The sequence below is a fragment of the Suricata suricatta genome, chromosome 3, assembly GCF_006229205.1.
Source record: "Suricata suricatta isolate VVHF042 chromosome 3, meerkat_22Aug2017_6uvM2_HiC, whole genome shotgun sequence".
Lineage (NCBI taxonomy): Eukaryota > Metazoa > Chordata > Mammalia > Carnivora > Herpestidae > Suricata > Suricata suricatta.
Window position 1 is genome coordinate 112,548,814 of NC_043702.1, and position 27,273 is coordinate 112,576,086.

Here is a 27,273-nt window from a genome sequence, read left to right on the forward strand (position 1 = left end):
AAAGCCTATTCAATTTCTGCTGGAAAAAATAAGAATTATTTATTGTATATGAAATATAAATTACTTTTACATCAGTAATGGGCCTGTAAGATCACCTATATAATCCTTTTTGTTTACTAAAGCCAACAGGGCTGCCTCTCTTGTAGAAATTTCTGAACTAAGTTATCAATGAAAATATGTCCAGTGAAGACAAGAGGTTAAGACTCCTTTGTAAGGTTGTTTTGATCTCTCCCCACCCCATCCCTACATTCTCCAGGGAGAAAACTGCTTCTTTTACATGTAAGTATTGCTAGAACTTCTCTTACCAGAACAAAAACACAATACACAACCATACTAGAAACATTTGGTTCATTTTAATCAGCTATTGATGGTATAGTAAAATAAATTTAAGTGGCACCTAATTTAAACATTTAAAATAGTTCATCAAAGGATAATCTACAACACACTATGTGAAGCCTAACTGTCAAAACAACACCTCTTTTTCTCCCAAAAAAGAAAAATAAAGGCATGGCCAAAATTATGAGCAACAATTTGAATTCATTTGGACACTTATAGTTGATTTTGTAGGCAAATCAGCAGGCACAATGTTGAAAAATCAATCCACTAGATTTATAAATAATGGGAAGATAAAAGGCGATAGCTATACATTTCAGAGTTAATGCCTGAAATTAAAGAAAAGTATCCACCAATTAGCACAACGATCTTTTAATGACTAATTTTTTTAACATTAAGATTGTTGTCTTAAGGAATGCCTTTCTCCAAACATAATTAAATGTCCAATGTATGAAATAATTTACAGAGAGAAATAAGTTTTGTGTTCTGTACAAATTAAAGGACACACGAATATAGCCCCCTCCCCCCTGCCAAAGCTCGACTTTGCAATGGTCTCAGCGGAAACTGAACAGTTTACAAGTTAAACAGTTTATAGCATTACGAACGTTTACAGAAGAACCCTTCTTTCCATCATTGTTTTCTGACAGCAAAGATTACAACGACAAAGTGGATGACTAGAATGTAGAATTATTTGTGCAAAACTGCATTAATTGTTCTTACCATTTAATAGAGGTAAAACCTAACAACGCACAATGACAATAATGAAGAGAAACTACACTGGAAGGAATTCTCTTAGATTTCGAACGACGTGGATCATACTAGGACTAAACTCTGAAGGAAAACGTGGCACCACGAGGAGGAAAACGTGACTTGGTGATTCTGCCAGTGAAGGCAGCGGACGCTGGACCACACCCAAGTTTCTCTCCACACCAGCCAGCCGCCTTAAATGACTGGAAACAGCTGTAGGGCTTGAAACTCACTCCAATGTCTTTATTCTTGAAAATCACTCCAATGTCTTTACTCTTGAAATTTGCAGATCAGAAATGAAATAGTTAAGAAAGTCCTCTCCCCACCTCCCTTTGAAGGAGTGTTTGTTTCTTGTGTCCCTGGAGATCCTTAAAAGAGTTGAATCATAGATTCTCTGGATTTGCCTACACCGATCCATTTAACTAGGATGGGGGAAAAAAAGTAGAAGAATAATATTAATTTGTTTATAACGTTTGGCCCTTGGGATGAAAAGATCCCCACTTTCCTCAGCGTCCTAGTTAGCCTTGCCAGGGCCTTCTGCCATCCGTGGCTGTCCTGACAGAACAGGCAGGCAGCACCCAGCACAGGTGTGAGCCTTTCCTGGTCCAGTTTTAATTGCAGGGTATTTCCAAGTTCTCAACGTCTGATAATTAGGTTAGTAAGATACTGGCGCAAGCCAGCAGAGGCTGAAAGAACCCTTGATCACGTCCCTAATAACTACATAAGCATCTGATAAGTATAGGATGCTAGGAGGTCACTCAAGCATCAGTGTAACTTTCATACCTCCAAAACATAGAAGTATCTGGGAGCGAATACCGTTTTAACGCGCACAGCCTGTACCCATCTGTAGGAATCTCTCAACAGTGTGCCTCACCTTTATGGTATTTTACACACAAGTCATTGTTAAAGTCATTGTATGTATTTCAAAACCGTGCTGACTGGGAACCATAGCAAACGTGCTGACTAAATTTGACACTGGGCTGGTCAGGCCAGCTAGCAATGTGGAAAACCAGACTCGTATTTGAGACGAGCAGAAGAACAAAGAAAGCAACATGTTAAAGCCTTTTGGCAACTGGTCAGGGCCATAATAACCTGGTTATGCCTAATTCCGCGGCCAGCTCAGATTTATTTTTTAATATGGTTTTATTCTTTCCACTTCTTTTATACCTTTTCAAATTGGATTTCCTATTTCCTGTACCTGTTATTTCCTAATTATTTGACAGAAGCACCCCCAACTCCCGAGGGTGCTTTAACCAGAATGTTAAATGGAAAGACCACAAACCAGTTTTGGTGGAGGTGAAGACACAAAAGAATCTGTTACCACCAAGCATGACTGTCACAGCGTAAAAACCAGACAAGCATGAAGACAGGGTCAAAAGGGCATGACGTAACCTGCTGTCTTCAGGCATCTGAAGGATTAAAGAAAGGTGATTATATTTATCCTAAGAAATAAGACTGTTTGGTACCTTCCTGGGCATTTGCACAAATCCTGAGCATGCTGCAAAGTAGTAACAATCTTTCTCTTATCCTATCTCAAGTCAAGTTAGAAGTAGAGAAAAGTAGAGACGCTGTTCATAAAGTGTCTATATTTACCTGGAATTTGAAGCTCGTCTTCAATAAATCGAACGTAATTTTGTGCATTAACAGGTAGTTCTTTAAATGTCCTTGCATTTGATATGTCTGTGTTCCAACCTGGGAGAGTCTTGTATTGAACTTCGACTTTATTTAAGACTTCTTGGTTTGCTGAAAGTTAAAGAGGACGAACGTTTTCTCATGGTATAACCGCGTCTACTGCTAAATAAGTTTTTGCTAGATCACAGGCTCCTGATCTCTTCTCAAAATCCTTGGAGCCTGGTGCGCTTTGAAATATACAAAAAATGTGTTTTTGTCAGAGTTCAGGAAGGTCAAACAGTACATTTTCCATCTGAGACAGTATTTTTATAATCAAACACAGTCCTGTAGCAATAGGATTATTCACTCGAAGCAGATAGATTATTGGTTCTAATATCAACTCAAATCAGGTCTGATCTTGGTGCCAAACTTTCCATTTTTAGAGTTTTTCAGAACTCCCCACTGTGGGTCAAAGGCTGTGGGTGGGCAGAAAGGCAGCAATCTCCCAGAAAGGAGACTCGCAGACTCGCTCTCTTCTGGGAAATCTACTATTTTTGTGAATGCACAAAAGCTTGGATGGAAATTTCCTTCATGATCTCACCTACCCATTTTTTCTGTATCCCCTGATAGAAACTAAAAGTGGACAAGGGTAAGAACACTTTCTTCTACCAGAGACCGCTGTGGTGCACCGTCCAAATTTCCTGCTTCAGGACAGGGACGCTAAACCCCCCCTGCTGAGGATCAGGTTCAGAATCTCCCCAGAGACCACCCTCCGCTGAAAAGGGCTGCCTCCCTGCAGAGGCCCGTGTCCCATGACCGGTCAATGTGGACAGCAGGCAGCACAAAACTGCAGTTTCTGAGAAAAAGGAAACTCCTGAGCAAGTCCTGAGAACACCCCCACTCTCTGCCCAAGGACTGTAGGTCAGGACACGAGTCAGAGAAGAACAATGGTCCCACTGACTGAGCAGGCAGAGGCCTGATTTCAGGGGAGTTGAAACAGCCAGAATCACGGTCAAGTGCAAGAAAGGAAGGAACTATCCAGAAAGCTCCCCATCCTCAGAAGACCCCGTGAAAGTCCCATGGCTAACGTTCAACTTTGCATCCTAAGAAAGGGACCCCTGGAGGCTTACAGATAGCAGGTGTCACACAGTTGAGTGGGACAGATCCCAGAGGACAAGCAGTGCTGACGGGAGGGAAGGGGCAGGACACACTGGAGCACCAGCACTGCCACAGTGGAGAGGTCTCTCCACCCCAGTAACCCTGCTGGCATCAGCTTCTTTAAAAAAAGAAAAAAAAAACGATGCCCCGGGGCGCCTGGGTGGCTCAGTTGGTTAAGTGTCCGGCTCAGGTCATGATCTCGAGGTTCACCAGTTCGAGCCCTGCGTCGGGCCCTGTGCTGACAGCTTGGAGGCTGGAGCCTGCTTCGGATTCTACGCCTCCCTCTCTCTCTGCCACTCCCCAGCTTGTGCACTTGCTTGCTTGCTCTCAAAGATACACAAACAATAGGAAGAAAATTAAAAGCGATGCCCCAGAGGACACCTAACTGCAGACTGTCCAAGCCTGACACCCAGCTGTGCCAAGACCCACAGAGAAACACAACTGGTGCACGGACACACCCCAGGTTAGAGCTTTGGGAAGCACCTTGGGCTCTTCACATAACTGCACAAACACAGTGGAAAACCAAGTCATTCAAGTTCGAGATGATCAGCCAGTAATTCAACAGCACCTAAAACAAGAACCAATACTCTTCAGAGGAAGATGACGGAATGTGAGTCACTACAACCTAAGCACATTCACCCAGAAGTCACTGGACACAGACACGGTGATCCATGGGGCTCCTGGGGGGCTCAGTCCGTTACATGTCCGACATCAGCCCAGGTCAGGATCTCCCGGTTCATGAGTTCGAGCCCCACATCAGGCTCTGCTCTGACAGTGTGGAGCCTGCTTCAGATTCTCTGTCTCCCTCTCTCTCTGACCCTCCCCCGCTCATTCTCTGTCTGTCTCTCTCAAAAATAAATAAGTAAATAGACTTAAACCCCCTCACCAAAAAGAAGAATAAGAAGAGGTAAAAGTAAACCACAATCAAGTTAAAAAACAGCCAAGAGAAACCAAACTGGAGATGGCCCACATGTCAGGCTAAACAGATAATGGCTCTAAAGGGGTTTCTGAGAGAGAACGTACAGGATTCCTCAGCTCCCAAGGACTGGTCGTCATTAGCAAGTCACAAAACCTACCAGCCTACCAAGCTCCATTAGGCTAGTTGATATTCCTTTATTTGGCGGGTCCCCGGTCTTACAGGGTGACTAAACAAATGAGCAGTTAGTTCCTATTTCTGGAAGCTGGTAACATTTTTGAACTTCCTGAGTGACGAAATCAAGTAGCTACAGATATGCTTGAAGAAACACACAGCCTCATGTAGGAAGTCTCCTTACAGCCACCCCCTCTTGACACAGGAGATTAGGAAAACTCACTGGTGTGGTTGAAGGGCGGGGTGGGGGACTGCATTCAGAGCCTGCTCACCCTTCCAAGCAGCCTCTTCTCCTACCCACACCTCTCAAGGAGAAGAACGCCTACACAGAAGTTACTTTCAGAATAGGGAAGATGAGAGCCAGGGGCCACAGAGCTGCCTTGTTTCCTCTCTCCTGTTTTGAGTCTGAACACAAGCTTCCTGCAGCCCAGAGCCCTAACTCGTGGCAGTCACGAAACCAAGGCCAAGTGACGATTCTCGCACGATTCACACAGAACACAGCGCCCCTGGGGCCACACAGCATCAACCATACGGAAGGCCTTGATGAGACTGCTCCAACGCACGCCCCTAAAAATGTTGTGTCCCACAGACTGAAAAACGTACCTGGGAAATGAGGTATGATTTCACCATCTAGCTTGTAAGCAACTCCGACTTTGATTTCCGTAAACATGTCCAAAATATCCAGTTTGGTAAGTGCCAACCTAAGTGGAAGGGAAGGCAATGTTAAGAGAGCAGGCCCTTCGAGGCCCTTCCATCTAATGTGATGAGGCAGTAAATGAGAACTCGTACCAAGCTACGCACTCCAAACAAGTCTGAAAACTGGTTAGGATCATATGCTAAAGTGCGCCACGCATAAAGTGTGCATTCTCCTCATGATAAACAAATGACTTAACTGAACGACTTATGAGGAGCTCTCATAATTCCATTTCCCCTGACCAGCTTGCTTCGCTTTCCTATGAGGGATTGACATGTACGCGAGGGGCAGCGGGCTAGTGTAGAGGACACATTCTGTGGGACACAGGACTCACTGGCCCACACAGAGGGCGGCAGGAGACACGGACATTCACACATCCACCACACGCCCTTCTGCTCAGAAACTGTCAAAGCAGAGTGAGCGAACCGCATCCAGGACCTCTTCCTGAAACATCCACTCTCCCAATAAACTGGGAAATAGCTTTAAACAGAAATTGTATGGAACTGGATGAAACAATAGGTTTGAGATTCTCCTCCACACGTTATCTTTTTATCCTTTATTGTGCTATTTGCTACAAGTTAAGCCAAGTTAATACAGACATGAGTACATTTATGTCCATATTTATGTACATGTGTCAATAGCAACTTCTACTGAGATTTTCAGGGAGCCAGGCAGTGTGCTGTTTGTCCTCACTGTATCTCCCGCCTAATTTTCAAAATACTTGCAAGAAGTAGACGCTATCATCTAGATTTTAAAATGATGAAAAAGACACGGAGAGATTAACCCGCCCAACGTCACAGCCCAGCACACGACTCTGAGATCTGAAAACAGGAGTCAGAGATCCATCAAGCCTGTGCACTAGCTCGGTTGTGCTGCCTCCCGTCTGGATACGAAGAGTGCGCCCATCCACCTGCCTATCTAGCGACCTTACGCCCCTCTACACTCACATGTGTGGAGGATCAGGACTCCTTTCCCCAACCCTGGACGTCTAGGAAGACAACGTGGGGTCCCTTCCCCTGGTCTTGGCGCACCTGTACCGTGAGCTACACCTGCATTTGGAGGTGTAGCTACAGACTGATTACCACTTCTCAACGTTGCTCTCCACAAAACCTAACCTATGGTCACGAACCCTCCTGTAGTGTCCAGAAATAAGTGTTTCTAAGAATACTCACGCCGTAAATCCATTAATCATATGAGCATATTTGAGCAAAACGAGGTCCAGCCAGCCACACCTTCTTTTCCTTCCAGTGGTTACCCCAAACTCCCGACCTCTTGTTTGTAGTAATTCTCCAATTTCCTGGGAAACAGGAAATAGGGCTTTTGGACTATAATACCAACGCTGTAAATCTAGTAGAATTACATCTAAGATCACATAACAAGCCAAAGTCTCCTGGAGATGAACATCTTTAAAAAAATAACTAAGTGGAAGATAGAATTCCATCCAGGGGATGGATGTATGTGAGACATTACTTGGAAGCAATCCACCTTTGGCTTCATTTTTTACCATTTCTTTAAAACCAGTCATTTTTATGATGTTGGATAACTTCTTAAAATTTAGATTAGCATACAAAAATAACATATGGTATCGATGAAACATAAACTTTTAGGTATTCATTAAAATAGACAAGTTAAGTGAATTGTCCCAAGAACACCTGGAGTTCGATGACTTTCCCTGAAAGCGGGAAGACACACTCTCAGCCAGCAAGGAGGCGCTGACAGCACAAGGCCCGTCAGAAGAGAAAAAGGCCGCCGGCATGCTCGCCCGCTCTGGGCCGCAGCCCTCGTCTACATCCTAACCTTCCGTCCACGGGCCATCCACTCCCTGCTTTACGCCTTTCTGATTAAAGTCATCATGTCATCACCTCTCGTATTCTGACATCGACACACAACTGTGTGGTTTTTAGGCTGCCGCTCTGTCAGGTTTGAATCCCAGCCCCACATCTACGTGCAAGTTACGGCAGCTCTCCGTGCCTCAGTTTCCTCATGTGCAGAAGGGGATGGTGCCACCTCCCAGCTCCCTGAGCTGTCGTGAGGCCCACAGAGCTCTGAGTATATGATGCTTCCACAGAGCCTGGTGAGCCATTGTGGCCACCGAGTGTTGGTGAGGATCAGCTCAGGTCCAGTAAGTCCCTGTCCTCAGCCCTGGCTCCTACTAGGCTCTTGGTACAAGGCAGCTGTAATTTTTAACCACTCCCTTCTCCTCCACCTCCTTAATCTCCTTCGTGAACCCACCTACATGAGCCTTGCACCTACATGTACCTATAAGTGCCCTCCAACCCTTCTCTTTTGTTGCCGACCTGCCGCCACTTCAGCGAGGTGCACAGGAAGGTAAGAATTCGTTAAGGAAAAAAAGCAATAGATTATATTAAAAAAAATTTTTTTTAAGAGGCAGAGGTGGGGAAGGAGAGAGGGGAGCGGGGGGAGAGAGAGAGAGAGAGAAAGAGGGAGGGAGGGAGGGGGGGTGGAGAGGGAGGGAGGGAGGGAGAGGGAGAGGGAGAGGGAGAGAGGGAGAGAGGGAGAGAGGGAGAGAGGGAGAGAGGGAGAGAGAGAGAGAGAGAGAGAGAGAGAGAGAGAGAGAGAGAGAGAGAGAGAGAGAGAATCCCAAGCAGGTTCCACACACAGCGCAGAGCCCAACTCGAGGCTCAAACCCATGACTCTGACACCACGAACTGAGTCAAAATCAAGAGTTGGATGCTCAACCGACTGAGCCACCCAGGCACCCCCAGCAGTTTCTCAGTCAGTTAAGCGTCTGACTTCGGCTCAGGTCATGATCACAGTTTGTAGGTTCGAGCCCCGTGTCGGGCTCTGTGCTGACAGCTCAGGGCCTGGAGTCTGCTTCAGATTCTGTGTCTCCTCGCTCTGTGCCCCTCCCCCATTCACACTCTGTTTTTCTCTCTCAGAAATAAAATAAACATTAAAAAAAAAACCTTTCAGAATTAGATCAACTGAAAACCAGGCTTACGTTGTCCTGCTCTGTAGGGAAAGCACCAATGCCAACCCGAGTCGTGTAGGCTTTCACGACCCCGTACACTTCTCCAACATTTTGAGGGGGCATCCCCAGCCCGGTACAGACCCCTCCAACCGTACAGTTTGAAGACGTCACGAAAGGATAAGTTCCTAAAAAGAGAGACAAACATTCAACTATACACACACAGATACACAGTACTCGGAAACAGAACTCCTATGAAAAATCTGCATTGGCGTATATTCTAGGTAGCGGACAGACGTGATTAGAATTGTCCCCTCAAAACCTCGGTGTCCTATTCTTGATCCTTTTTATCCGTGACGAGGTAATAGCACAGGTGGTCAGAGCTGGCCCCACAGTGAGGGTGCTGGAGAGGCTCCGTGGGCATGTGCATGCTCAACTCTGCCCAGTGGGTACTTTGAGGGCCACTATATGACGTGATGTCAAAACCTTGGTGTTCGTCCACTAGGGAAACTTATAATCTATGTACTTTTAACACTCTCCCCCTGTTAGTTCGAAAACAAATTTATTTTATTCCCTTGATAGAAAAAGTTTAGGATACAGCAGCAACCTAGAGAAGCCCGTGGTCTTCATTGTCGTACCTTCTGATCTCCGTTCAGGGAAGAGTCCCCATAGTGTTCAGGAACGCTGAGAGGGGTGTACTCCCCCAGCCCCAAAGATCCTGTTCGTACTTCAACTATCCACTAAGCCAATCAGACACTCTGCCTTCCAGATCGCACAGGGATATTATGGAGTCAAAAATACATTATCTACTGTAATAGAAATACAGGTTTTCTTTCATAGGTTTACTTGGGAGTCAAGAGCTAATCAATGGAAGGCCAGTAAGAAATGAGAACACTCAGACTTACGCTGAGAGGTCAGGCTCAGATGGAGAGGCCAACAACCTCATGTGGCAGGAGCTGGAAGGTATTAACTCATTCACTTTCAAAAATGGAAGAAATGCCCTAATCTGTTCAGAGTCTTACATAGAGTTCCACAGACCTTAGAGTGGACATGTTTGAGGACAGTGTTTATTAGTTCTTATATTTAAAGAAAGGCTGAATTAAAAGTAAAGATCTTTCCATAGGATTCCTCTCATCCTCAAATGGAACATGAACCAAACAATGAATATCGGTTTACAGAATCCCAGACCCACTGGCCCAAAGAATGATTTCATTTTTCGCATAAACTAAAAAATTGAACACATGTATTTTCCACAACATTCCTTTCAAAGAACAGATGAGTAGCAGAGGACAAACTCCCATCATTCCTGAATATACAAGCCAGGCTTTAAAATCCTGGAAGGTGAACATTAATTATTTATATCCTAAGTACTTTAGGGCTCGGTTGAGCTCCCACGAGTCACAGGTCACTCACCAAAATCAATATCTAGTAGGGCTGCATTAGCACCTTCTACCAAGATTTTCTTTGGTGGTCCATGGAGCGCTTCGTAGAGGAAATACACTCCATCTCTCACCATTGGCTTAATTCTTTCCATATAACCCTGTCAGGAAAGACAAAAACCAATTCCAGTATGTACCAATAAATGTACAATATGATCAGCACCAGTAAGACTCACCTGACTCTATGACTGTGAACTTAACTAACGCAAAACAGGAGGGGGTGGTCATGGTACTCACGCTACTGGACATTGGGACCAGCTCTGGTCTCTCGTCCTGATTCCCCAGAACCAGAAAGGAGACCCTAACTCAAGAAAAGTAGAGAAACAACGACATTCAAAGGTTCCACATCAACCTTACTGCAAGTTGTGATCACAACCTTCCTCATGGCCAAGACTCGTTCTTCGTGAACCAGCTTTGAGGAAAATAAAAGGACTGAGTGTAGTCCATTGTGCTTTTGTATTCTGTGAGGTCTTGGAAAAGCTCCATTTATAATCCGTTTGTAACCACAAGTTTTAAAACTTGCATCAGGGTGATTGACAAAATGTTGGTGTGGGTCACAAGTGTCACTGCCAAGCATGCAAATATTGATAACTGATTGTTAACATTCTTGCCATTGTATTCCATCGGCGCAAATAGCCCAGCAGTATTACTAGTGGGTAATATCAAATACTATTTTACACATGAGCATTGTAAAACTTTCACAAAACGTATTAAAAGAATTAATAATACCGTTTAATTTTAGAATTCAATTAAAAATGTAATATAAACAAGAGTTCCCACAAGGTCTAAAGTATAAATACAATAAGACCTACTTTCAGGGCACATAGGTGGCTCAGTCAATTAAGTGTCTGTCTATGGATTTTGGTTCAGGTCATGATCTCACAATCATGAGATCAACCCCACATGGGGCTCCAAGCTGGAGTCTGCTTATGATGCTCTCTCCCACTCTCTGCCCCTGCCCCCTCACATGAATGCACAATGCGCACGCCCTCTCTCCCTCTCTCCAAAACAAGCAAGCAAACCCCTAGTTTGAAATGTGTTTCAGTATTTAGCCAGACTAGTATGGAAATTCCAAGACCCACTCATGAACTCACCAGAATATATTACACCCACTGATGAAAGTTTGGTCCCCCCTTGGCTCTAGTCTCCTGCTTATTCCTGTTTTAGTCCTTTTTTTTATGCCTGAAATAACTGTACCATTCATCATGTCCCTTATTTCCTTCAAGTGCTGGTTCAACAAATAACACCTATTAAGAATCTTCTTACCCAATTCTGTTCATTATTATTCACTACTTCACATTCACATTCACATGTGAAAAGCCATAACCATACTTAAGCACATAAATACTTCCAAGTTGCTAGCAATAAATTTAAATTATTTGTTGCATGACAGAACGAAAACAAATGGCAGTATATCCTAAGCAATAACCAATACACTGAAATCTAAATACTCAATGTTTAGAATCTTCCTTGGAGGTCTTTTTTTTTTTTTTTTAAGGAATTTAGTGAGTAGACAGGCCTAAAGTCTACAATCATTCTAGAATAACATAGGAAGTTTGTAAATTCCTATTCAGTTCTGGAACTGATGTTCACACTGATTTACAGAAGAGAAGGAATAATAAACAGATACATAGGAAGCAGCGTGAAACTCACCAAGGATCAGGGAGGAATGGAAGGTGGAGGGGGTAGGAAATCTATTAACTCAGGCACCCCAACACCTAACAGCTGCCAAACATGGCCCCAACCTTTGCCAATGACCTCAGTCTCATAAGAGTCCAGTGCTAACGAGACAGATGAGTAGCAGAGGACAAACTCCCATCATTCCTGAATATACAAGCCAGGCTTTAAAATCCTGGAAGGTGAACATTAATTATTTATATCCTAAGTACTTTAGGGCTCGGTTGAGCTCCCACGAGTCACAGGTCACTCACCAAAATCAATATCTAGTAGGGCTGCATTAGCACCTTCTACCTTGGAGCCCCATGTGGGGTTGATCTCATGATTGTGAGATCATGACCTGAACCACTCTGACCAGCTTTGGAAGTCAACAAGCCCTGCTGTCCCTCCGTCGATGTCTGCTCCACATTGCTAGGAGAGATTTTTATGTAATCCAAATCAAGTCTTTCTGCTGATTGGAATTACTCAATAGCTTTTCCTTAACTCCAGGATAAAAGCTGAACTTGCTATTGCTGGACAGACCAACAGAAGACCTGTGAGCTCCTGCTCCCCTCCCTATTTCATTTCAGCCACATCACGAGAGGTGACTCGAACACGTCCTGTCCTTTTCAGTAGGCCTATATGCTTTTAGATGTAAAAAGTTCTTATTTCCACTACGTTACACACGTCTGTGTGGCACTGATTATATTACAAATTATTTAATGCACATCTTCCCACTCACAGTGTGATTTCCATAAAGGAAATTAGAGACCGTACACTCTTCATTCTTATGTTTGCAGTTCCTAACACAACGCCCAAAAACAATGAACAATCTTAGATGTCAGTTGGCAAACGACTTTTCTAAAGAACATTAAAGAGTCCAGAAAGTATTACCTTGAGTTTTTGTAATTCCCCTTCAATGTCGATTTCCAAAGTGGGGTATATAGATTTGTACTGGTTAGCCAGAACTTTGAACCTGAGAAATATAGATAAATCAAGACATTAGCTGTCTTTAAAAATGGTCTGAATAGGGGCACCTGGGTGGCTCAATCAGTTAAGCATCTGACTTCAGCTCAAGTCACGATCTCACGGTTTGTGGGTTTGAGCCCTACGTCGGGCTCTGTGCTGACAGCTCAGAACCTGGAGTCCGTCTTCAGATTCTGTGTCTCCCTCTCTCTCTGCCCCTCCCCGACTCATACTCAGTCTCAAAAAAAAAAAATTTTTTTTAATAAAATAAAAAAATAAAAATAGTCTGAATAGTATCACTTGACTCAAATGGTTTCTGTAGATAAGTGGTTTTCATAACAAATCAATCCCAAACTGAAGCTACATTCTCAGATATAAAATCTAAATAAAAGATCAGTCATATGAATAAGTGATACACTCAAAATATTTTTTTATTCAAGTTTAAGAATACCAATCATATAATTAGGGTGATGTGTGTGGAGGGAAGGGGAAGGAGACAAAGATCTTACATCAGTGCAATTTATATTAGTGTGAATCAGTGTAAATTATATTACACTGTGTGAGAAACAAAAGGGGACAGTCTACAGAATGCTTTTTAAAGAGACAGAGGCAGAATTTAGCCGCTGGTCTCTAGTATTCTCAGCGGAGGTGCCCTGTGGCACCTGTGGCATGAACTGTGGCCTGAAACTGGACACAGCCACTGGATCTCTGATGCCACCTCAGAGACCAATTAGCTCCCTGACGCCAAGCCACCATACAGCTTTGATGACTGTTAGGTCTCTCATGGAGATTTTTCTAGAGCATAAGCATCCAGGAGGCCAGTTCTATTTTTAAGGTGAGCTTCGTACACAATAGTTCACCAGTTCCTAAGAGCCTAATTATGTCTAGGCTGGGGGAGTCTCCCTCTGGAACCGAAAACCTGAGGGGTCAAGACTCCAGGAGGCAGTAACCTGACCACAGAACCGCCACGCCCCTGGAATCGCGTTCTCAGTAAACTATACCAACCTCCTATCCCTGTATTTCAGTTCGGATTTGCCTTCTTGGGGCACTGCTACGATGTCACCAAGAAGTTACTTTTCATGAAGTTAATTTAAAATTAATAAAAAATAACTTTAATATTCCCAATAAAACAAAAGAGCCAACCACCACCATTCAACCAGAATACCAATTTTACCCATTCGCATCCTGGATAGGAACAATTCCAAAAATCCCACTTGCTCTTCCCATTCTGCAGCACAAGTTAGCTACCTCTCAGAGAAGCCCTCGAAGTCAGAAACAAGATCGCACATTCGCAGTCCACTCCGAGCAGCTTTGGAAGAATAAACTGGGCCAATGCCCTTCTTTGTGGTCCCCAAGCTTAAAAATAAATCAAAACAAGCTTTGAGTTAGACCAGAATGATGCACTTCTTGTGGTCGGATCATTACAAAGAATGAAGTTACTTTGACTATTTTCTGTTTATGCTATTTTCTCTCAGTCTATTGTCACAATCCTATTGATTTTCTCTGAAATTTAAACAGATATTCTAATCATTTTTCTTAAACCTCTAGCCTAGAGTTAAACATAAGGGTCTGAATCTGGTTAAACTGCACCAAAAACAAGAATCACTTACTTCTTTCCTGCTTGTTCCTGCCTCTGCTGCTCCTGGATGCCGTCGGCAGCTTGATGAAAGTCGAACACTGTGACAAGAAACACCAGGTCACAGTTGTTGAAACCGAGATCACACGGAGGAGCAAAACATACTGCATTTTAAATTACTTAAGTTATAAATCCCTTCAGCATTTTTTCATCATGACGAATCCAACGGATCCATTTTAGAAAGCAATGGTAATGGTGGGAGTGAAGTTACAATGCCAACAGGTGTATTAATACGAAAATATGCCCAGTCATTCATTCCTATTAGTTGCAAACTGTATTATTTTAAAACGGGTCAGTAAGCAGGTAATTGTGGAGCCTGCCCTACAATTCTATGAGGCTCCATGTTCTAAGACACCCTCTCTTCTTCAAGTTCTACCCTCCAGGCATCTCACTCTCCCTCACCAGTCCCAAACATCCATTAGCTCTTACCAAAACTGGGGCCTCCTGATGAGTGTGCATATTTCCACTCTTGGAAAGTCAGAATAGCTCTAATTCCTAATTCTTAAGGCAGCAAAGCCGTCTTTCCAAGACTCAAATATGTCACTACCCCCTTGCCCTTAAAACCTCAATGGCTTTCTGTTGCTCAAAAGAAGAAGACAGAACTCTTTAATGTGGCCTCTCTTCTGGCACCATGCTCTGGTCCCCTTTCTGCCCTAGGGTCCCACAGGCATTCCTTTATGCTGACGGCTACAAGGCGAACAGAGTATGTGAATGCGTCCCTTCCGTGCGTGTGCACACTCACGCTCGCGCCCTCCCACCTGGATTTTAGGAGTCCGGGGACCATTTCGGCTTACCAGCTGGTTCCTGCGCCTACAGCTTCTCAAATATTTACTAACAGAATAAATAGCTAACTGATGGAAAAGGCAGGCCTAGAATTTTGTCCTAGAACTTTTAACCAAGGCTTCTTTTGTTTCTAAAAAGCTGGGAGGGAATATAATTTATGTATCATAAAATTCACCCACTTGCAGGGTGCAATTTAATCATTTTCCATACATGAAACCATGGCTTCTTTTCCCTAGTGCTTCCAAATAAATAAGTTGGAATGTATACATTTTACACAGAATGATCGATATAAGGTCCCAAGAAGCAATGGTGGCTTGGGTAATAGAACTATTTGGCGGCATCAGAAGGCTACTATTGGGGCATCTGGGTGGCTCAGTCAGTTGAGCATCTGACTTTGGCTCAGGTCATGATCTCACAGTTCGTGACTTTGAGCCCTGCATCGGGCTCTGTGCTGATAGCTTGAAGCCCAGACCTTGCTTTGAGTTCTGTGTCTCTTTCTCTCTACTCCTCACCCACTCAATTTGTGTGTGTCTCTCTCTCAAAAATGAATAAACATTTAAAAAAATTTTTAAAGGCTACTATTGTAATTATAGATGTTGACCTAGAAACATTCTAGGAAACCTGACCTTAACCCACCCTCTGGTTAACTTTAGCCCCTACAACCTTCTTCTGCCCTAATTCCCTCTTTTGAGAGGCTACAAAATTGTCAAGGCAGTCCTCTCCCCAACTGTGGTTATCAGATTTCCCGAGTGGTCTAGAATGGGCGTTCTGACACTTCTTACACTAGGTAATTACAACACACAAACTAAACAGTTATTGTGATATAAAATTACCCTGTAAATCACTATCTTAGTGCCACAGAACCAGGTAGCAATGACATCCTTAAACTACACCGGCATACTGCACCCCGAAAGGTATCTATGGGAATGTTCAGAGCAATATAATTAGTAACTCAATACTGGAAATGAGTCAAAGTTTCATTGATGTAAAATGGATAAACTGTGGCATATTCATACAACAGGATACTATCCAGCCCCAAAGAAAAGTATATAATTATTTGCTTCATTTAACACTAAGGATGAATCTCATGGGCACACTGTGGAATGGAAGTCAGACACAACGGATTAGATAAATGTGTACTTTATGCGAAGTTCAAACAACAACGATGAACCCAATCTCCAGGGAGAGAACAGTGGTTACCTTGGGGAGAGGGAGTAGATAAGGACTAGGAAAGGTCATTAGAGTAATTTTGTTTGTCTGACTGAAATACACTGACCAGAACATTACTTTCAGGTGTACAACATAAAGATTCAACATTTGTACGTATCGCAAAATGCCTGCCACCGGTAACATCCATCACCATAAGTAGCCACAGATGTCTTTTATGAGGAGAACTTCTAAGATCTTAGCCAACTCTCAAACACACCATGCAGCATTCCCAACGATAGTCACCACGTGTAGGTTTGCAGCTCTATGACGTAAGGCTGTAACTGGAGGTCTGTGACTCTTGACCACCCCTCCCAGCCGCCTGCCCCTGGCCACTGCCATCCCGGTCTTCTAGGTCTTTGAAGTGTGTGGGGTTTTGGGTGTTTCCTTCTCAGGGCGGATTTGACGGGTCCAGTTCTTGTAGTTCCATATGAGTTTTTGGACTGTTTGTTCTATTTCTGTGAAAAATGTGATGGGATTGTACGGTATTGTAGAGTGCTTTGGGCAGGACGGACACTTTCACAGTATGAATTCTTCCAATCCATTTATTTGTGTCTGCTTTAATTTCTTTCATCAACGTCGTACGGTGGTCAGTGTACAGGTCTTTCACATGCATGGGTGGCAGAGCAGCTTCCCAGGGCACTAGAAGGGCTCTGTTCAACACGGGAGACGGTGACTGGAGGGCTAAAACGTGTGTACGCGTTCTGTGTGTGGTATGTTAAAACGGGTACTATTTCTAACAATAGCTCTCATGTACTATGAGGGATCAATTTATTACCACGTACAGCTAACAAGTATCCTTATTTACGTTTGAGGAGCCAGAAGGGTTCTTCAGAAGCTGCTTCATTAAAACTCAGACTTTGCAAAAGTGAGATGTTGGAGTACGCTATTTCTTTTGAATAAAAAAACATTTTGCATTTAAATATTTGCTGTATTCTCTGCGCCCAAATAAGTCATGGAGGCAACTTGCAAACCACAAATAAATGGCGACGGGAAGCAGGCAAACCATATTTTTCAGTAATTAATTTAGTACCTTGCCACTGAGCTAATGTTTTCTTAGGTTTTTCTAGGCCCCGGGGGAGCTATTAGTGAAATCAGAATAATTACTTTCATAAGGCTTCACCATGGCACAGAGCTTTAATACCCCCACTAATACTGTTTTTGAAAAAACATTCTTTGCATGAGGTTGCTCTGAACATCTCTTCCATGGTCTATAGCCTAGATACTGAAAACAAAAGATGCTGCCTTGGGGACTCAGTCTAATTTTTAAAATAGAAGATAATTGTACACTTTTGGTAGGTAAGTTTTATTAACACCATCTTCTACTATGGTAGTTAAGTTTTATGAATGCTATTAATGTTACACCATATTAATGTGTCCACACGAGCCTCATTATCTGTCATACCCACTTTGCTTGCTTCTCCTCTATTTCCTCAGCTCTTCTTTCCTCTAAGTTGTGTTTTGGGTTTTCTGGGCTTTTTGAATTGTGGCCACTAACTACGAGATCTACCCTCTTAAGAGATTTTTAAGTCACGAGAACACTGCTACCTAGAGGTAAGGTTACCTACCTACCTACATCCTGTTGTACAGGATGTCTCTAGAACTTCTTCATCAGTCACCTCCCTTGGGAGATGACTCGAACATCATTTTGGCAGTGACACACCCCCAGCCACTTTATTGGAAATTATAAATGGCTACCCACCTTCTCTAAACTGCCAGACGTGACCCGTGGCTCCCTTCTCTCCTCAGACCATGTCACTATAGGCCATGGTGTGTTTATCACACACTGACCTTGTCTGTCATCTGTCTGCCCTACTGCATTACACGCTCCATTCTCTCTGCTGCTGCACCCTCAGCACCCACGGCTACGCCTGGCACACAGTAGCCATTCAACAGATAGTTGCTGAGTCAAAGGACAGACACCAAACAACCTGGATTTCAAATGTTTAAAGAAATGTAAAGTCTCAGCCATTTCTCAGGTCCCTTTCCGTCACTAAGCATCTCTTACAAGTATTGTTAGGCGTTTCAATGAGCCAGGGCGCAATTACAACGCAGCAGCTCCCTGCACACCTGTTTAAGGATGCTAGTGTGAACAACGGGCCAACCATGGACTCATGCATTCCTGTGCATATCGATACACATGAGGACACTGCATCGTGATGAAAGTTAATTCACCAGAACCTAAGTTTGAACAGACACACCATCCAACTGAGCTCCAAAGCACACAAAGCAAAAACTGACAAGGGCTGAAAAGAAAAACAGGCAAATCCAATTATTGTTGGAGGTTTCAATGGCCCCTAGGAGATTGACAGCATGTGGACAGAAAGCCAACGAGGACACAGAAGACATGAACACTGTCTGACTGACACTCAAAGAACAGCCCAGGGGTGCCTGGAGGGCTCAGAAGGTTGAGCACCCAACTTTGGCTCAGGTCATGATCTCACAGTTTGTGAGTTCAAGCCCTGCGTCGGCTCTGTGCTCACAGGTCAGTGCCTGGAGCCTGCCTCAGATTCTGTGTCTCCCTCTCTCTCTATCCCTCCCCTGCTCATGCTCAGTCTCTGTCTCTCAAAAATGTATAAACATTAAAAATATATTTTTAAAAGAACACTCCACTCTCAACAGAACACATATTTTTTTTTTTCTGGTGGATAAATTAGTACAACTTCTTTATTTTTATTTTTTTTTCCCATAATATTTTATTGTCAAATTGTTTTCCATACAACACCCAGAACACATATTCTTAGTGCATGTGGAACACTAACCAAAGCAGGCCCTATGCTAGGCCACAAAGCAAGTCTCAACAAATTTAAGAAGACTGAGCTCACACACTGAGTATACTGATTATATTCTCTGTCTAAAACAAAGTTGGGAATAAATAAGGGAAATCAGAAAAATCATCCAATATTTACAAATTTAAACATATTTCTCAATAACTCATGGGTCAAATAGAAATCACAAAAAAATTACAAAGGATTTTCAACTGAACGGAAATAAACATACAGAATGTCAGTATTTGTGGAGTGTAGCTAAAGTAGTATCAGAGACCCATGTACAGCTTTAAATCCTTACATTAGAAAAGAAAGGTCTGATGTCAATGATCTAAGAAGCTTCTAGAAGAAATGAGCAAATTAAACCCCCAAGGTATGTCAGTCCAGCACAGTTTACCTGAGAGAAATGATTTTATTGGGTTACTAAGGTTACCCATAGGCCTCAAGTCTCTGCCGGTAATTTGGAGGCACTTTTACTTTGCGGATCCTTAAGAACCTTGAAGTTATGGGAGGTCAATGCCAAAACTAGGGCAGCTCTTGCTCAGGAGACATTTGTATTTAAATACAACTTAAGAGCTTGCATCAGTCTATTCAGTCTCTTTCCTGGTTAGTGTCCCAAAATCCTGTTACTGATAATTAACAATTCTGTCACTTCAAAGGTAGGACAGTAATAGGGAGACAAACTTCAAACTTACTGGTGCTGGCTGAAACGAATTTTAGAATTCAGTTCGCTCTAACAATGGATGAGGAGGCTATACTGAATAAAGTCTGAACCACTAAAAAAGCCACATTGGTACATTTTAGACACAAAGAGTCACTCTAAAGATTTTTGCCAGATAGAAGACTTGCTTTTACTGGAGTATGAATGTGCAAATAAATGCTCTTCATATTTGATATGATTTATTTTATTTGTTCTTATTACGAGGCTTCCCGCCCAGTGCGGAGCCCAATGCAGGGCCCAAACTCCCAACCCTGAGATCCAGACCTGAGGTGAGATCAAGAGTCAGATGCTTAACTGACTGAACCAGCCAGGTGCCCCAATACACTTTATTTTATAATAGAATTAGAAATGTCCCATGAAATGTTCCTTATGTTATTCATTTGGTTAGCTAATTCTTTCTTCAGATGTAGGTAAAATTTAACTTAGTCCTTTATCAAAAGAGAAAAGAGAAAAAAATTACTAACATTTCATGTTGTTGGAGCCCAATTATTATAATCCATCCTCAGTTTTCAGTAAAATTAACAAAAAAAAATGGCTACTAAAGGTGGTAACTTTCCTAGAATAAGGCAGTTATTAAAAAAAACATGCCTGATGTGCCCCTTACCAATATGAGCTCTGTCAGATATGATAAGCCTTTTTTCCCAGCCTTCCAGACCTAAAAAGGAGAAAAAAATTACAGTTAACTGAACATTTAGCATAATTTTATACCTTTTAAACCTTAATTTCTTCAGAGATACAATGTCTCAAAGGGTTTTTCCACAGAAGTAATCACTTACACATCTTGCCTTCTGTACAGGATATAAACTTAACAGGAATGTACTGACCTGTCATTCATTATACACACATGGATGCACAAATTCTATCTTTCTAAATGTTTAAAGTGCTTCAAACTCAAGCCACTCAGAGCCACAAAAAACACTTCTAGGAATCCAAAAGCAAACTGTGGGGAAATGTTATTAGATGCAGGGAGGGGGCATTAGCTGCAGAGCAGGAAGAGAATTTTAAGAAAAGGGACAATCATAAAGACAATTATAAAGACTGGGATTAAGGGCGCCTGGGGGGTTCAGTCAGTTAAGCGTCAGACCTCAGCTCAGGTCATGATCTCCATCTGAGTTCGAGCCCCGCTTCAGGCTCAGTGCTGACAGCTTTTGAGCTGGAGCCTGCTTCGGATTCTGTGTCTCCCTTTCTCTGCCCCTCCCTCTCTTATGCTTTTTCTCTCTCTCTCTCTCTCTCTCTCTCTCTCTCTCTCTCTCTCTCTCTCTCTCTCTCTTTCTCTCTCCCAAAAATAAATAAACAGTAAAAAATATTTAAAGTATAAGACAAAATGTTAAGTTTTGTCCGGCATGAGATTTTCCAACAAACTTTACAATAAACAACTAGTTACCAGGCAAAGTGGTCAGTCTTTCATACCTTTTCCTTTTTGGACATTTTTCTCTGCTTCCTCAAATAATCCGGGTAGATGAATTACCACACCATTTCCTAAAGGAAAACAAAAAACAAAAACAAAAAACCAACCTTAAATATCTATACTTCCAATACAGATATACACAATGGTAGTAAAATACAGACATCTATGATGACTCTCATCAGGAGCAGCAGATAAATGAAGGACTAAACAAAAAGAATATCTGATTTATCAGGAATTACCACAGAAATGATTCCAAGTTTTTAACCGGAGCGCAATGTAAATACACAACACTAAAATTACATCCAATATGATTTGAAATTTCTTTGAAACAAAGTGAAACTATCTTGAAAGAACATGGTGAGGTCGGTCTAGCCAAACTGAGCCAGGTTACAATGACGCTAAATCGATGTCTTTAAAATTTGGGAATCACATCCTATTAGTGGCCATAAAATCAATTTAGTGAGCTGTGATTAGCATTTTTAAAGATAAAAACTAGGATAAAAAGCTTCAGATTGCATCATGCTATAAGGGTTATAAGGGTTCAGAATCAATCCACAAGATACCTCTTGTATTTCTTACTGTTCATCAGCGTTTGGAAAGTGGATTTGATGATCTAATACTACTTTATAAAATTAAGATTACCAATGACCACGGTTAAATGCAAATTATTCCAAAAAGTATTAGTGCTAAAAGAGAGTTGTAAAATAGCCAAAGTTAGGTATATTCCACAAGGTACCAAGGTCGAGATTAGTAAGTGATCAGTGATTATTTGAGCAGTGAGAGATGAAATCAGCTTGGGTAATGAAAAATGAACCCCCATTATCAACTGAGGGAGAAACCCCTAAACAGTTCAGTGTATATACACTCACCAATGAATGCGGTAACATTTGGATTAATTATTCCACTGGGTAAAAGATGAAAATCATATTCCACAGAATCTACAACAACTGTGTGGCCGGCATTATTTCCTCCCTGAAAATATAAGACAGGGGAAAGTTGACCCAGACAATAAATAAGACAAATAATACATCTCTCTTCCAAAGTGAATCAGCAATTTCTTTCTTCTAAAATGTCAGTATAACTGAAGAAAACCCAACTACATTTGCCACAAACACTTACTCTTTAGAGGCTTTACGAGAATCTGGCTGTCCCCTCTTCCTTCCCCACCACAGGGCCCTGGCGTGGTTTGTCCTGACAGGATCTAGAAAACTAGGAAATTCAGGTTTCTAGAAGGTGGAAAGACATCTCCCCTCTAAAAAGAGGGAAAATGTGAGGAAAAAGTACAGGGAACAATTAGCTATTCTGGTTTGGGCATTACAGAGGATATGTAGCAATCTACTTAATTATCTGTGATATTTGACCCAAACACAGAACAATCCCTGTATACTGTTTTATTGTGCACATCCAGATGGCAGTGAACTGTATGCTCCTGGGCAGCCTGTATTTACTCAGCAAATCTGAGCGCGCATTCCATACCGTGCACACTGAACCAGCTCATTCTCTTCACAGCCCTACAGTGGTCACATACAGAATTTATTTCCCACCAGAGAGGCGTCCGGCTTGTTTCTAATCTCTTGTCCTTAGAGACAATGTCACAGTAACACTTCCTGGTGCATACTTTATCATGACTTCACACTTGTAGAAGTGTGCCACCAATTCTGATAGAATCCTAAAGTAAAAATAACTCACAGGACGATTCTTACTTGGTGTTTATAGCTCTTCTTCCACTCTCTCCCTCATGCCAGTTTCATCATGCCTTATTACAATGTAGGAAACCTCCCCCAAACTTTCAGGAAAAATCTTTTTTCTGGAGATCCTACAAAAATGCTCATTTGTTATGAATTCTAAATTGTTACAACTCACTAAATCTAATAAAGTTGTCCTCAACTGTTATAAAGTACTTGTGACTTTATGACCAAAAAAACCAGTAAAGCATTATTACTTCAGTGAAACCAGTTTATTTTTTTAATCCATCATTTGCCTAAGATAAAAAACTACACCACAATTTTTGGAGTAGATTTCTACAGTCTCCTAATTTACACAAAACTACTTTTATAGATGTACTAATATAATCATTTGGTAAAACAATTATTAACTTGGTGGTGCCCAATCATGTTATTGTGTAACCAAACCCTATTCTCGTAGATAATATTTTACCAAGACAAGCTAGGATGGTGGCAGTAACCTTTTTAATAAAGCGGCTTGTTACGGGTTGTGAGAGATGACGCTAGGTGGATAAACTGGCTTAATTTGTTAAGTTCTTCCAAGTTTACAGGTGGTGGTTCAGGCTGGAAAAGTCCAGCTGCAAAAGCCTTTGAAAATCGCACTTTTGTGAATAGCTGAGCTCATTCAGACATTAACTAGCCTTTTCAATAACCAATGTCCTATAGTCAGGCTTACTATAGGATTTAAATCGCATTTAAATTCTACTTGGTTGAGCATGAAAATATGGTTAAATATACCCAGAATAACCCTAGATTATCCTATTAAGGAGCTAGGGGAGAAAATGTTAAGTGTGCTTATTAGTATATCTGGTCATTAGTGCCCTGGGGGAGCTGGGGTAGGTCAGCTTCTAATCTCCAAACACAAAACTCCGCAGAAAAGATATCTGAGGTGAGCCTAGGGGGAGTTACTCATAGGCAGCTTCCTGACAAGGTGATCTTACATGAAATATGTTTTAGTAAACTGTCGGGTTTTACAAAACGTGACAGATGCAGCTTCAAATCTTATGTGTCTATTTGGCTGCCAACCTGAAATATTCAATTGTGTGCAATATACAAAATTAACCCGGGGAGCTCAGGCAGTGCTCTCCAAACACAGACCAGACTAGTCCAAGGAGAGGTCAGTATATTAGCAAACAGCAAACAAAACAAGGTTTCGATATAAGCACCACTGCCAAGCACCGCCTCACCCACCTCCACACCCTCCAGTGAGTGAGGAAGGCAAAGAGTGTGAAGCGCAGGCTTCCACATCTGTGATCACACCGCCTCTCATAAGGGCAGCGCTACAAGTATGCCAGAATGAGTAATGAGAACATATACACTTAATCACACTTACAATATATAGAACACACATATACAATATATATTACATATACACTTAAATGTATATGTATGGGTACGATATAACATATATACTTATAATTCTCATAAGTAGCACTGGAGAAGGCAGCGAGTAATATACAAATGATAGAAGAATTTTCTTGTCTATTTTTAACGGAGATGTACTACTTGCTTCTTAACGCAAAATTTCTGCAGAACAAACTGAATAAATTACTCCTGCCACAGTTGTACTCATACATTCACATGATAGTTACATGTAACTGTCTCATGCTGTTTTGTTAAACTCCCATAACACATGATCCCAGTCACTCATGCAGCATTTCACACTTTTAATCATCAAAGGTGTATGTTTTATATTCGTTAACTAATAACACAGAAAGTGTTTAATTATTATATAGTAAAAAGAGCTGTGGACTAGCAATGTTGTTTTCCAGATCAATATTATCGATAGAGAAAATACTGTCTAACAATTCTTGGATGTCTTAATTTTTTAAGCATTTTAAATACTGCAATTTACCCTCTAAAACCCCAAGAAAGAAACCAGTGTGAACCCAAAGTAACTGCGAATTATGTGGCAACTTGGAGGGAAAACATAAGTTTATAATGCCTTAAATGTTTTTCCTGTACTGAATATAAAGAATAAATGCAAGTTCACTATATTGAAGAAAAAAATAAACATATGAAAGAAAATCCAAACAGGTCTCACCAGTCACAAAACATCCCCTAATTTGGTATTTATTTTACTGATTCTCTTCGACTTTTATTCCTGCTTTAGGATTAAATGTAAATAAAATATTAAATAAGCTGGTTAATGATCAAGAATCAAACATCTCTCACTGACATAAGCTAGAACATGATAATGGGGGGAAGCAAAACTAAAATTCTATGTTCTCAGAGCTAAAGATCAGAGTTTCTGATATAAGTTGTAGTTTTATAAACCATTCCTAAGATAGGTCATTTTCATTGTTTTAATTTAAAATAATCAAAATCGATTTTTTCCAAAGGTTTATTTTAGAGAGAGAGAGAGAGAGAGAGAGAGAACAGGGGAGGGGGAGAAAAAGAATGAGATAATTTTTTTCAAATGTTTATTTTTTTTAGAGAAAGAGAGCAAGGGAGGGGGAGAAAGAGAGACAGAGGATCCCAAGTGGACTCTATGCTGACAGTGGAGTACAACATGAGGCTCAAACTCAGGAGCCGTGAGATCATGACCTGAGCAGAAGTTGGATGTTTAACCAACTAAGCCACCCACGTGCCCCAGTAAAAACCCATTTAATTCCATAATTTCTCCCCTCTAGAAAAACAGTGGGTCCACAGGGTATTTAAGACTGTTAGCAAACAACCCACAAATAAGAATAATCAAGAACCAGCATTTCCTCATTGTGCATTTTCCTGTGTGAGATTAACTCCGTGTCAGCTAGACCTTTTTTATGTTCAGTCCCTTTCCTAGCCTCTCCCCCCCAAACTCCTTATTTTGCAAATTATAGTAATCATCCCCTCAGGCCACAGTAATTGTTCCTAACTGGGAAACCTGGTCTGACCAAGCCTGAGCCAATCAAGATCCTCCCCTCCTGGGAATGTGATTTTGAGTATCGAGAAAGGCAATTAGTTCAGGGACACCAGTCACCTGGTCACCTAAGGGAGCATCCTTAAAAGAAAAAAAAAAGTTGCCTGTTTGGGCTGCTGAGTTCCCAGCAGCTGCTTTTACCGGAGGCCACTCTGAGGATTGGACATCCGGCCTTTGCTTCAAACAAATCCCCATTTTGCCTACGATAGGCTCTCTCCAGTGCTTGCAAACAAGAGACTCCAAATGATTCACAACACTAACTAATTGCAATTTAGTGTCCATACAGCTGGCTATCTAAAGTTCCTATCTTGCACTAGTGATTAACTGAATATAAAAAATGATTAACTTCCAAATGTTAATATTTATGCTGTCAGGAACAAAACTCTGAAACACCACAAGGATGAAATAACAGCATTTAGTCATTTTGTAACTGTTCTCAGTTGTACACTTACCAATTCAGTTTTAAGCCTAAGAAAGGAGACAGTTTCCTTTCCATGGCTCCTCAGAACCAGAGGCTGTCAAGCCCAACTCTAGAATAAAAAGCCTGTATCAGGAAATAGTGATATGTGGAAGTTTCTACTTAAGAAGCTCCAAAGGCCCAGGGGAGATTTAAAAAGTTTTGGGGTGCCTGGGTGGCTCAGTCGGTTAAGTGTCGACTTCGGTTCAGGTCATGATCTTGCAGTCCGTGGGTTTGAGCCTCATGTTGGGCTCTGTGCTACAGCTCGGATCCTGGAACCTGCTTCGGATTCTGTGTCTCCCTCGCTCTCTCTGCCCCTCTGCCACTTGTGCACTGTCTCTCTCTCAAAAACAAACATTAAAAAAAAAAAAAAGTTTGGAAGAGAATGAAATGATAATAGTCTGGAAAACTGACTAAAATAAAAAGTGACTCCTGATTGCTTAAATGAGTTCGCTATTAGGTCTTCCTCTTCCCCAAATGACCCCCCTAACTGAGTTCCTGCCGTGACCGCGGAGGTGAGGACAGTAAGGGCCTCCTGCCCTGTCATAAACCTAGAACAACCGGGTCTGCAGGACAGCAGGCACCCCAGAGTCCAGAGCTGACACTTCAGTGCAAAAGCCTGGAGGCTCTTCTCAGGCCACTGAGGCCTCTGACATGGTCTGTGCATCTTCGCTTTGTGCCTTCGGCTCTGAATCCCGGAGCACTGCACCATAATCAGGGAGCTCAATGGGAACGTGTGTCCACAGCAGTTCCTGCTAGGGGCTCCACAGAGAGCAGGCGGGCCTCAGTTGCTGTAACCCCTAGCTATTCTCCCCCAGCTATTCCCGCAAGCAGCGAAGGGCACCTACTTCCTGTCAAGAGTCTTCTGTCTTTAGAGACCATGCTTATGACCTGGGCTGGTTTATTGGTAGAGTGTTAGATCTATGTCTGTCTTGCCACACGAAACATTTCACTTTGCGCCAAAACCAAAATACATGTCAATCCACAGCAATGAAGTAATTATAAACGAGGAGGACTATTCTTTTATGAAGACATTCGTATCATT

At 42.1% G+C, this 27,273-nt stretch overlaps 1 protein-coding gene across 1 annotated transcript in view; it reads right to left on the reverse strand.

The window, feature by feature from the left end:
* Positions 1-331: 331 nt before the first annotated feature.
* Positions 332-27,273, reverse strand: part of ADSS2 (adenylosuccinate synthase 2) — a 32,639-nt gene continuing 5,697 nt past the window's right edge. The window contains exons 2-13 of the mRNA XM_029934849.1: positions 22,015-22,117; positions 21,148-21,216; positions 20,342-20,392; positions 14,234-14,300; positions 13,872-13,979; positions 12,552-12,633; positions 9,976-10,102; positions 8,596-8,750; positions 6,806-6,930; positions 5,543-5,640; positions 2,674-2,823; positions 332-1,502 (exon numbers count right to left, since the gene is read on the reverse strand). Of these exons, the coding sequence (XP_029790709.1) occupies positions 1,450-1,502; positions 2,674-2,823; positions 5,543-5,640; positions 6,806-6,930; positions 8,596-8,750; positions 9,976-10,102; positions 12,552-12,633; positions 13,872-13,979; positions 14,234-14,300; positions 20,342-20,392; positions 21,148-21,216; positions 22,015-22,117 (1,188 nt within the window). The 3' untranslated portion in view covers positions 332-1,449. The remainder of the gene's footprint in view (positions 1,503-2,673; positions 2,824-5,542; positions 5,641-6,805; positions 6,931-8,595; positions 8,751-9,975; positions 10,103-12,551; positions 12,634-13,871; positions 13,980-14,233; positions 14,301-20,341; positions 20,393-21,147; positions 21,217-22,014; positions 22,118-27,273) is intronic.